Consider the following 12,214-nt stretch of genomic DNA (forward strand, 5'->3'; position numbering starts at 1 on the left):
ATTAACAGATTGCAGAATGGGTACAATACAGTACGGCTCAATACACACAATTGTTAAGGGGATGCAGACCAGAGAAAGACTTTCGTCTTGTTTACATCAGGGTCCCCCATTTTCAATTCATCAGGACATATATGACATACAGATACCAAGTCCTCACTCAGTGGCAAGAAGCCATTCTCTCTCTGATGCATACATAATAAAATAATGTATGACTGAAGTGATGGAGGCCATGTTTGAAGGCAAACAAAAGCAAATCCCCCTCAGATCGCACAGCAACCAGAATAAACAGCTTTGTGATAGAATAAAAAAAATGCACAGTGCATTTCCATAGCTGTGGATGAGTCCACTGACACCACTGAGAAGCCTATGTTCTGAAGAACCGTTCATGTTCTGAAGAACTGTTCATGTTCTGAATTGTTATTGCTAAAGATTGAGACGATTGGATCAGTTGTACTTTTTTTTGGAATACTTGAAACCCTTTTTTTGTGGAATATTTGATGCGGCCCAGCCTCACCCAGACTCTACCTCCAGCGGCCCCCAGGTAAATTGAGTTTGAGACCCCTGGTATACAGTGTGTGTGTGTTGTGTGTGTGCTCATGTGTGTTCGTGCTAAAGTGACTGTTAGTGTGTGAGCGTATACAGTGTGTGTGTTGTGTGTGTTGTGTGTGTGCTTGTGTGTGTGTGTGTTGTGTGTGTGTGTGTGTTCGTGCTAAAGTGACCGTTTGGTGTGTGAGCGTATACAGTGTGTGTGTTGTGTGTGTGCTCATGTGTGTGTGTGTGTGTTCGTGCTAAAGTGACTGTTAGTGTGTGAGCGTATACAGTATGTGTGTTGTGTGTGTGCTCATGTGTGTGTGTGTGTTCGTGCTAAAGTGACTGTTAGTGTGTGAGCGTATACAGTGTGTGTGTTGTGTGTGTGTTGTGTGTGTGTGTGTGTGTGTGTGTTCGTGCTAAAGTGACTGTTAGTGTGTGAGCGTGTACAGTGTGTGTGTTGTGTGTGTGTTGTGTGTGTGTGTGTGTTCGTGCTAAAGTGACCGTTAGTGTGTGAGCGTATACAGTGTGTGTGTTGTGTGTGTGCTCATGTGTGTGTGTGTGTTCGTGCTAAAGTGACTGTTAGTGTGTGAGCGTATACAGTGTGTGTGTTGTGTGTGTGCTCATGTGTGTGTGTGTGTTCGTGCTAAAGTGACCGTTAGTGTGTGAGCGTATACAGTGTGTGTGTTGTGTGTGTGCTCATGTGTGTGTGTGTTCGTGCTAAAGTGACCGTTAGTGTGTGAGCGTATACAGTGTGTGTGTTGTGTGTGTGCTCATGTGTGTGTGTGTGTGTTCGTGCTAAAGTGACCGTTTGGTGTGTGAGCGTATACAGTGTGTGTGTTGTGTGTGTGCTTGTGTGTGTGCTTGTGTGTGTGTTGTGTGTGTGCTCATGTGTGTGTGTGTGTTCGTGCTAAAGTGACTGTTAGTGTGTGAGCGTGTACAGTGTGTGTGTTGTGTGTGTGCTCATGTGTGTGTGTGTGTTCGTGCTAAAGTGACTGTTAGTGTGTGAGCGTGTACAGTGTGTGTGTTGTGTGTGTGCTCATGTGTGTGTGTGTGTTCGTGCTAAAGTGACTGTTAGTGTGTGAGCGTGTACAGTGTGTGTGTTGTGTGTGTGCTCATGTGTGTGTGTTGTGTGTGGAGAGTTCAGTGTTCAAGACAACTGAGACAATGAGACACGGAGGGAACTGTCATTATTAACAAACCACATGTGTTTGTAATCATTACAGCGTAATCCGTCAGGGTCAGTCGAAGGATGTGAGCAACACAGACAGGACCACCACCACGCTGTGAACTATGACCTTTAGTTAGAACGACATAAAGGGGGGCGGTCAGGTGGCGTAGCGGAGATGACGTTCGTCACCAACGCCGGAGACGCTGGATTCGCCTGTTCGAGTCCAGCTCACAGCTCCGGGGTTGTCACCAGCTTGGCTGGCCGTTCACACTAACACAATTGGCAGTATTAGAGGGTGGGAGAAGCTGGCGGGGTGGGTCCGGGTCGTTGTAAACAGCGACTCCTACAGTTCGGTCGGGGCGCCTGCTCAGCGCGGATAGGATCTAAGGGGGGTAGTGTGGTCCTTCCACACGCTACACCCTCTCGGGGAGGATCCGCGCTGCCAGGTGAAAAGAAGCGGTTGATGTTTGATTGGCTGGACGTGTGTCGGAGGAAGCACGTGGTAGCCTCCACTCTCCCAGATGATCTGACTGTGGGGGGTAAAGTGCGCAGCGACTAACATTGGGATGGGAGAAAATCGGAGGAAAAAGGAGGGGGAAAAGATTAAAAAAATAATAATAATAATAATAATAATGACATAAAGGGGGAGGGGGGGGGGGGGATAATGTATTCAGGACAGGACAGGGTCTACAGGACAGGACAGGGTTTTACTGCGAGCCACTGACTGAAGCGATGTGACGGTACTAGCGGTGGTTAGAACACTGGGTACTGAGGCACGCCCCCCCCCCCCCCCGCCCACCAGTCTGCAGCACGAAACACTTTAACGCTCCTCGTCTTCACGCTCCTCCCCACATTAGCATCAAGCAGCGCCGGGAGATGCAGAGGCCTGTCAGGAAGACGCACACGCCCTGCTGAGGGGGGGGGGGGGGGGGGCACGTTAAAGAACCAGATATAAAACACAAGACTACTGACCTCCTTGTCTCCTTTCTTCTTGCGCGTCTGGACGGAGAGGGACTCCACCTCGCTCTCGAACTGGTCCACATGCATGTTCAACGTGTCTATGGTGTTCTGGTGGGAGACAGAGATCACACGCTTCGTCACGGTGTGGACGTCCAGGTAGCTGTAGCCCCGCCCCTAACATCAACTAGCCAGCTAGCCTAGCTGTAGCCCCGCCCCTAACGTCAACTAGCCAGCTAGCCTAGCTGTAGCCCCGCCCCTAACATCAACTAGCCAGCTAGCCTAGCTGTAGCCCCGCCCCTAACGTCAACTAGCCAGCTAGCCTAGCTGTAGCCCCGCCCCTAACGTCAACTAGCCAGCTAGCCTAGCTGTAGCCCCGCCCCTAACATCAACTAGCCAGCTAGCCTAGCTGTAGCCCCGCCCCTAACGTCAACTAGCCAGCTAGCCTAGCTGTAGCCCCGCCCCTAACGTCAACTAGCCAGCTAGCCTAGCTGTAGCCCCGCCCCTAACATCAACTAGCCAGCTAGCCTAGCTGTAGCCCCGCCCCTAACATCAACTAGCCAGCTAGCCTAGCTGTAGCCCCGCCCCTAACATCAACTAGCCAGCTAGCCTAGCTGTAGCCCCGCCCCTAACATCAACTAGCCAGCTAGCCTAGCTGTAGCCCCGCCCCTAACATCAACTAGCCAGCTAGCCTAGCTGTAGCCCCGCCCCTAACATCAACTAGCCAGCTAGCCTAGCTGTAGCCCCGCCCCTAACATCAACTAGCCAGCTAGCCTAGCTGTAGCCCCGCCCCTAACATCAACTAGCCAGCTAGCCTAGCTGTAGCCCCGCCCCTAACGTCAACTAGCCAGCTAGCCTAGCTGTAGCCCCGCCCCTAACATCAACTAGCCAGCTAGTCTAGCTGTAGCCCCGCCCCTAACATCAACTAGCCAGCTAGCCTAGCTGTAGCCCCGCCCCTAACATCAACTAGCCAGCTAGCCTAGCTGTAGCCCCGCCCCTAACATCAACTAGCCAGCTAGCCTAGCTCTCCCTGAGTTTTAAGTTAAGCTAGTGGTCCATATCCGCTTCCATTAATTTGTGCTAAGCTAGGCTAGCTTGCAGCCGGGTAGCTTTCTACTGAACACACAGAGAGGAAACTGGTATCTATCTTCTTGTCTGACTCTGGAGAAGACGGTGAGCACATAATCCCATAATGTTGCCGTGTTTCTTTAAAAAAAAATTAAACAAACATTCGAACGTCTGTTCGAAAAACCCTGGCGAACTCCGAACCCTAAAAACAGGGTTCGGGGACAGTCTTAGTACATACCTGCACATAATCCTTTTACATCTGTAGATACTATATCTATATCTGTACATATCTCTTACCTCCTCTTACTAGTTACACTGCTGGCCAGTATGACTTACTACCATACTATCTTTACACATATTAATACTACAACTCTGTACATACATCTGATTAGACTCAGTAGTACTAATTTATATATTTTATACCCAGAGTTTAATCACCTGTACATTGTATATATTACTGTTGCACTTTACAGTTACATTTGCACTCTGGTTGGACGCCACACTTCTTTAGCTTGTACTGTATGTGTGCTGCGTGATGATGACGACAGTACATCTAACCCTGACCCCTGACCCCTGACCCTCTCTCACCGTGAGCCAGGTGCCGATCTCCTCCTTCTCCTTCTGGGCCGGGTCCACCTTCAGCGCCAGGCCCAGCCCCTCTTTAGAGTACGCCTTGGTCTTCGTCTCGCGCTCCACCACCTTGAAGCGCTCCATTTGCTGCGAACAGACAGAGCAAGACAGAGCACAGATTATGTTTCTGAAATAATAGAGGCGTCGTGTAACAATTCTGTTGATCATGATTCGATACATAATTTGACAAATTTGTAAATCTTTAACAGTGTTGTAGGTTAGGAATACAAACACAACAAACAGGGCTGATTCAGTCGGCAATGACGCCATTAAACCACGACACCTAAAGGTACTGTTTACTGTGTGTCTCTGTGTTTACTGTCTCTCTGTGTTTACTGTGTGTCTCTGTGTTTACTGTCTCTCTGTGTTTACTGTGTCTCTCTGTGTGTTTACTGTGTCTCTCTGTGTTTACTGTGTGTCTCTGTGTTTACTGTGTCTGTGTTTACTGTGTCTCTGTGTTTACTGTGTCTCTGTGTTTACTGTGTCTCTCTGTGTTTACTGTGTCTCTGTGTTTACTGTGTCTCTGTGTTTACTGTGTCTCTCTGTGTTTACTGTGTCTCTGTGTTTACTGTGTCTCTGTGTGTTTACTGTGTCTCTGTGTTTACTGTGTCTCTCTGTGTTTACTGTGTCTCTCTGTGTTTACTGTGTCTCTGTGTGTTTACTGTGTCTCTCTGTGTGTTTACTGTGTCTCTGTGTTTACTGTGTCTCTGTGTTTACTGTGTCTCTCTGTGTTTACTGTGTGTCTCTGTGTTTACTGTGTGTCTCTGTGTTTACTGTGTCTCTGTGTTTACTGTGTGTCTCTCTGTGTTTACTGTGTCTCTCTGTGTTTACTGTCTCTCTGTGTTTACTGTGTGTCTCTGTGTTTACTGTGTGTCTCTGTGTTTACTGTGTGTCTCTCTGTGTTTACTGTGTGTCTCTGTGTTTACTGTGTCTCTGTGTTTACTGTCTCTCTGTGTTTACTGTGTGTCTCTGTGTTTACTGTGTGTCTCTCTGTGTTTACTGTGTGTCTCTGTGTTTACTGTGTCTCTGTGTTTACTGTGTCTCTCTGTGTCTCTGTGTTTACTGTGTGTCTCTGTGTTTACTGTGTGTCTCTCTGTGTTTACTGTGTCTCTCTGTGTTTACTGTCTCTCTGTGTTTACTGTGTCTCTCTGTGTTTACTGTGTCTCTCTGTGTTTACTGTCTCTCTGTGTTTACTGTGTGTCTCTGTGTTTACTGTGTGTCTCTGTGTTTACTGTCTCTCTGTGTTTACTGTGTCTCTCTGTGTTTACTGTGTGTCTCTGTGTTTACTGTGTCTCTCTGTGTTTACTGTGTCTCTGTGTTTACTGTGTGTCTCTGTGTTTACTGTGTCTCTGTGTTTACTGTGTGTCTCTGTGTTTACTGTGTGTCTCTGTGTGTTTACTGTGTGTCTCTGTGTTTACTGTGTGTCTCTGTGTTTACTGTGTGTCTCTGTGTTTACTGTCTCTCTGTGTTTACTGTGTGTCTCTGTGTTTACTGTGTGTCTCTGTGTTTACTGTGTGTCTCTGTGTTTACTGTGTGTCTCTGTGTTTACTGTGTGTCTCTGTGTTTACTGTGTGTCTCTGTGTTTACTGTGTCTCTCTGTGTCTCTGTGTTTACTGTGTGTCTCTGTGTGTTTACTGTGTGTCTCTGTGTTTACTGTGTGTCTCTGTGTTTACTGTGTCTCTCTGTGTTTACTGTGTCTCTCTGTGTTTACTGTGTGTCTCTGTGTTTACTGTGTGTCTCTGTGTTTACTGTGTGTCTCTGTGTTTACTGTGTGTCTCTGTGTTTACTGTGTGTCTCTGTGTTTACTGTGTCTCTCTGTGTTTACTGTGTGTCTCTGTGTTTACTGTGTCTCTGTGTTTACTGTGTCTCTGTGTTTACTGTGTCTCTCTGTGTTTACTGTGTGTCTCTGTGTTTACTGTGTCTCTGTGTGTTTACTGTGTGTCTCTGTGTTTACTGTGTGTCTCTCTGTGTTTACTGTGTGTCTCTGTGTTTACTGTGTCTCTCTGTGTTTACTGTGTCTCTCTGTGTTTACTGTGTGTCTCTGTGTTTACTGTGTGTCTCTGTGTTTACTGTGTGTCTCTGTGTTTACTGTGTCTCTGTGTTTACTGTGTCTCTCTGTGTTTACTGTGTCTCTCTGTGTTTACTGTGTGTCTCTGTGTTTACTGTGTGTCTCTGTGTTTACTGTGTGTCTCTGTGTTTACTGTGTGTCTCTGTGTTTACTGTGTCTCTCTGTGTTTACTGTGTGTCTCTGTGTTTACTGTGTCTCTCTGTGTTTACTGTGTGTCTCTCTGTGTTTACTGTGTGTCTCTCTGTGTTTACTGTGTGTCTCTGTGTTTACTGTGTGTCTCTGTGTTTACTGTGTCTCTGTGTTTACTGTGTCTCTCTGTGTTTACTGTGTCTCTCTGTGTTTACTGTGTCTCTGTGTTTACTGTGTGTCTCTGTGTTTACTGTGTCTCTCTGTGTTTACTGTGTCTCTCTGTGTTTACTGTGTGTCTCTGTGTTTACTGTGTCTCTCTGTGTTTACTGTGCGTCTCTGTGTTTACTGTGTGTCTCTCTGTGTTTACTGTGTCTCTGTGTTTACTGTGTGTCTCTGTGTTTACTGTGTGTCTCTGTGTTTACTGTGTGTCTCTCTGTGTTTACTGTGTGTCTCTGTGTTTACTGTGTCTCTCTGTGTTTACTGTGTGTCTCTGTGTTTACTGTGTGTCTCTGTGTTTACTGTGTCTCTCTGTGTTTACTGTGTCTCTCTATGTTTACTGTGTGTCTCTGTGTTTACTGTGTCTCTGTGTGTTTACTGTGTCTCTCTGTGTTTACTGTGTGTCTCTGTGTTTACTGTGTCTCTGTGTGTTTACTGTGTCTCTCTGTGTTTACTGTGTGTCTCTGTGTTTACTGTGTCTCTGTGTGTTTACTGTGTCTCTCTGTGTGTTTACTGTGTCTCTGTGTGTTTACTGTGTCTCTCTGTGTTTACTGTGTGTCTCTGTGTGTTTACTGTGTCTCTCTGTGTTTACTGTGTCTCTCTGTGTTTACTGTGTCTCTCTGTGTTTACTGTGTGTCTCTGTGTTTACTGTGTCTCTCTGTGTTTACTGTGTCTCTCTGTGTTTACTGTGTCTCTCTGTGTTTACTGTGTGTCTCTGTGTTTACTGTGTGTCTCTGTGTTTACTGTGTGTCTCTGTGTTTACTGTGTCTCTGTGTTTACTGTGTCTCTCTGTGTTTACTGTGTCTCTCTGTGTTTACTGTGTCTCTCTGTGTTTACTGTGTGTCTCTGTGTTTACTGTGTGTCTCTGTGTTTACTGTGTGTCTCTGTGTTTACTGTGTGTCTCTGTGTCTCTGTGTTTACTGTGTGTCTCTGTGTGTTTACTGTGTCTCTGTGTTTACTGTGTGTCTCTGTGTTTACTGTGTCTCTCTGTGTTTACTGTGTCTCTCTGTGTTTACTGTGTCTCTCTGTGTTTACTGTGTGTCTCTGTGTTTACTGTGTCTCTGTGTGTTTACTGTGTGTCTCTGTGTTTACTGTGTGTCTCTGTGTTTACTGTGTGTCTCTCTGTGTTTACTGTGTGTCTCTGTGTTTACTGTGTGTCTCTGTGTTTACTGTGTGTATCTCTGTGTTTACTGTGTGGCTCTGTGTTTACTGTGTGTCTCTGTGTTTACTGTGTGTCTCTGTGTTTACTGTGTGTCTCTGTGTGTTTACTGTGTGTCTCTGTGTTTACTGTGTCTCTCTGTGTTTACTGTGTGTCTCTGTGTTTACTGTGTCTCTCTGTGTTTACTGTGTCTCTGTGTTTACTGTGTCTCTCTGTGTTTACTGTGTGTCTCTGTGTTTACTGTGTCTCTGTGTTTACTGTGTGTCTCTGTGTTTACTGTGTGTCTCTGTGTTCACTGTGTGTCTCTGTGTTTACTGTGTGTCTCTGTGTTTACTGTGTCTCTCTGTGTTTACTGTGTGTCTCTGTGTTTACTGTGTGTCTCTCTGTGTTTACTGTGTGTCTCTCTGTGTTTACTGTGTGTCTCTGTGTTTACTGTGTGTCTCTGTGTTTACTGTGTCTCTCTGTGTTTACTGTGTCTCTGTGTTTACTGTGTGTCTCTGTGTTTACTGTGTGTCTCTGTGTTTACTGTGTCTCTGTGTTTACTGTGTGTCTCTGTGTTTACTGTGTCTCTCTGTGTTTACTGTGTGTCTCTGTGTTTACTGTGTGTCTCTGTGTTTACTGTGTCTCTCTGTGTTTACTGTGTGTCTCTGTGTTTACTGTGTGTCTCTGTGTTTACTGTGTCTCTCTGTGTTTACTGTGTCTCTGTGTTTACTGTGTGTCTCTGTGTTTACTGTGTGTCTCTGTGTTTACTGTGTGTCTCTCTGTGTTTACTGTGTCTCTGTGTTTACTGTGTGTCTCTGTGTTTACTGTGTCTCTCTGTGTTTACTGTGTGTCTCTGTGTTTACTGTGTGTCTGTGTTTACTGTGTGTCTCTGTGTTTACTGTGTGTCTCTGTGTTTACTGTGTGTCTCTCTGTGTTTACTGTGTCTCTGTGTTTACTGTGTGTCTCTGTGTTTACTGTGTGTCTCTGTGTTTACTGTGTGTCTCTGTGTTTACTGTGTCTCTCTGTGTTTACTGTGTCTCTGTGTTTACTGTGTGTCTCTGTGTTTACTGTGTGTCTCTGTGTTTACTGTGTCTCTGTGTTTACTGTGTCTCTCTGTGTTTACTGTGTCTCTGTGTTTACTGTGTCTCTCTGTGTTTACTGTGTGTCTCTGTGTTTACTGTGTGTCTCTGTGTTTACTGTGTCTCTGTGTTTACTGTGTCTCTCTGTGTTTACTGTGTGTCTCTGTGTTTACTGTCTCTCTGTGTTTACTGTGTGTCTCTGTGTTTACTGTGTGTCTCTCTGTGTTTACTGTGTCTCTCTGTGTTTACTGTCTCTCTGTGTTTACTGTGTCTCTCTGTGTTTACTGTGTCTCTGTGTTTACTGTGTGTCTCTGTGTTTACTGTGTCTCTGTGTTTACTGTGTGTCTCTGTGTTTACTGTGTGTCTCTGTGTTTACTGTGTCTCTCTGTGTTTACTGTGTGTCTCTCTGTGTTTACTGTGTCTGTGTTTACTGTGTGTCTCTGTGTTTACTGTGTCTCTCTGTGTTTACTGTGTGTCTCTGTGTTTACTGTGTGTCTCTGTGTTTACTGTGTGTCTCTGTGTTTACTGTCTCTCTGTGTTTACTGTGTCTCTGTGTTTACTGTGTGTCTCTCTGTGTTTACTGTGTGTCTCTGTGTTTACTGTGTGTCTCTCTGTGTTTACTGTGTGTCTCTGTGTTTACTGTGTGTCTCTCTGTGTTTACTGTGTCTCTGTGTTTACTGTGTGTCTCTCTGTGTTTACTGTGTGTCTCTGTGTTTACTGTGTGTCTCTGTGTTTACTGTGTCTCTCTGTGTTTACTGTGTGTCTCTGTGTTTACTGTGTGTCTCTGTGTTTACTGTGTCTCTCTGTGTTTACTGTGTCTCTGTGTTTACTGTGTGTCTCTGTGTTTACTGTGTGTCTCTGTGTTTACTGTGTCTCTGTGTGTTTACTGTGTCTCTCTGTGTTTACTGTGTGTCTCTGTGTTTACTGTGTGTCTCTCTGTGTTTACTGTGTGTCTCTCTGTGTTTACTGTGTGTCTCTGTGTTTACTGTGTGTCTCTGTGTGTTTACTGTGTCTCTCTGTGTTTACTGTGTGTCTCTGTGTTTACTGTGTGTCTCTCTGTGTTTACTGTGTGTCTCTGTGTTTACTGTGTGTCTCTGTGTGTTTACTGTGTGTCTCTGTGTTTACTGTGTGTCTCTGTGTTTACTGTGTGTCTCTGTGTTTACTGTGTGTCTCTGTGTTTACTGTGTGTCTCTCTGTGTTTACTGTGTGTCTCTGTGTTTACTGTGTGTCTCTGTGTTTACTGTGTGTCTCTCTGTGTTTACTGTGTGTCTCTCTGTGTTTACTGTGTCTCTCTGTGTTTACTGTGTGTCTCTGTGTTTACTGTGTGTCTCTGTGTTTACTGTGTGTCTCTGTGTTTACTGTGTCTCTGTGTTTACTGTGTGTCTCTGTGTTTACTGTGTCTCTGTGTTTACTGTGTCTCTCTGTGTTTACTGTGTCTCTCTGTGTTTACTGTGTCTCTCTGTGTTTACTGTGTGTCTCTGTGTTTACTGTGTCTCTCTGTGTTTACTGTGCGTCTCTGTGTTTACTGTGTGTCTCTCTGTGTTTACTGTGTCTCTGTGTGTTTACTGTGTCTCTCTGTGTTTACTGTGTGTCTCTGTGTTTACTGTGTCTCTCTGTGTTTACTGTGTGTCTCTGTGTTTACTGTGTCTCTGTGTTTACTGTGTGTCTCTGTGTTTACTGTGTCTCTGTGTTTACTGTGTGTCTCTGTGTTTACTGTGTGCTCTCTGTGTTTACTGTGTCTCTCTGTGTTTACTGTGTGTCTCTGTGTTTACTGTGTCTCTGTGTTTACTGTGTCCTCTGTGTTACTGTGTCTGTCCTTTGTTTACTGTGGTCTCTGTGTTTACTGTGTCTCTCTGTGTTTACTGTGTGTCTCTGTGTTTACTGTGTGCTCTCTGTGTTTACTGTGTCTTGTGTTTACTGTGTCTCTGTGTTTACTGTGTCTCTGTGTTTACTGTGTCTCTCTGTGTTTACTGTGTGTCTCTGTGTTTACTGTGTCTCTGTGTTTACTGTGTCTCTCTTGTGTTTACTGTGTCTCTGTGTGTTTACTGTGTCTCTGTGTGTTTACTGTGTCTCTGTGTTTACTGTGTCTCTCTGTGTTTACTGTGTCTCTCTGTGTTTACTGTGTCTCTCTGTGTTTACTGTGTCTCTTGTGTTTACTGTGTGTCTCTGTGTTTACTGTGTCTCTCTGTGTTTACTGTGTGTCTCTGTGTTTACTGTGTGTCTCTGTGTTTACTGTGTCTCTGTGTTTACTGTGTGTCTCTGTGTTTACTGTGTGTCTCTGTGTCTCTGTGTTTACTGTGTGTCTCTGTGTGTTTACTGTGTCTCTGTGTTTACTGTGTCTCTCTGTGTTTACTGTGTCTCTCTGTGTTTACTGTGTGTCTCTGTGTTTACTGTGTGTCTCTGTGTTTACTGTGTGTCTCTGTGTTTACTGTGTGTCTCGTCTCTGTGTTTACTGTGTGTCTCTGTGTGTTTACTGTGTCTCTGTGTTTACTGTGTCTCTCTGTGTTTACTGTGTCTCTCTGTGTTTACTGTGTGTCTCTGTGTTTACTGTGTGTCTCTGTGTTTACTGTGTGTCTCTGTGTTTACTGTGTTCTCTGTGTTTACTGTGTGTCTCTGTGTTTACTGTGTGTCTCTCTGTGTTTACTGTGTGTCTCTGTGTTTACTGTGTGTCTCTGTGTTTACTGTGTGTCTCTCTGTGTTTACTGTGTGTCTCTGTGTTTACTGTGTGTCTCTGTGTTTACTGTGTCTCTGTGTTTACTGTGTGTCTCTGTGTTTACTGTGTGTCTCTGTGTTTACTGTGTGTCTCTGTGTGTTTACTGTGTGTCTCTGTGTTTACTGTGTCTCTGTGTTTACTGTGTGTCTCTGTGTTTACTGTGTCTCTGTGTTTACTGTGTCTCTGTGTTTACTGTGTCTCTCTGTGTTTACTGTGTGTCTCTGTGTTTACTGTGTGTCTCTGTGTTTACTGTGTGTCTCTGTGTTTACTGTGTGTCTCTGTGTTTACTGTGTGTCTCTGTGTTTACTGTGTCTCTCTGTGTTTACTGTGTGCTCTCTGTGTTTACTGTGTGTCCTCTGTGTTTACTGTGTGTCTCTCTGTGTTTACTGTGTGTCTCTGTGTTTACTGTGTGTCTCTGTGTTTACTGTGTCTCTCTGTGTTTACTGTGTCTCTGTGTTTACTGTGTCTCTCTGTGTTTACTGTGTCTCTGTGTTTACTGTGTCTCTCTGTGTTT

At 45.0% G+C, this 12,214-nt stretch overlaps 1 protein-coding gene across 1 annotated transcript in view; it reads right to left on the reverse strand.

Moving 5' to 3' along the window:
- Positions 1-12,214, reverse strand: part of LOC311239736 (uncharacterized protein) — a gene marked incomplete at its 3' end in the record, with an annotated part of 95,758 nt that overhangs the window by 51,872 nt on the left and 31,672 nt on the right. The window contains exons 5-6 of the mRNA XM_084338432.1: positions 4,313-4,441; positions 2,672-2,767 (exon numbers count right to left, since the gene is read on the reverse strand). Coding sequence (XP_084194558.1) covers positions 2,672-2,767; positions 4,313-4,441 — 225 coding nt within the window. The remainder of the gene's footprint in view (positions 1-2,671; positions 2,768-4,312; positions 4,442-12,214) is intronic.

The sequence above is a fragment of the Notolepis coatsorum genome (assembly GCF_963971535.1).
Source record: "Notolepis coatsorum genome assembly, contig: SUPER_13_unloc_1, whole genome shotgun sequence".
Lineage (NCBI taxonomy): Eukaryota > Metazoa > Chordata > Actinopteri > Aulopiformes > Paralepididae > Notolepis > Notolepis coatsorum.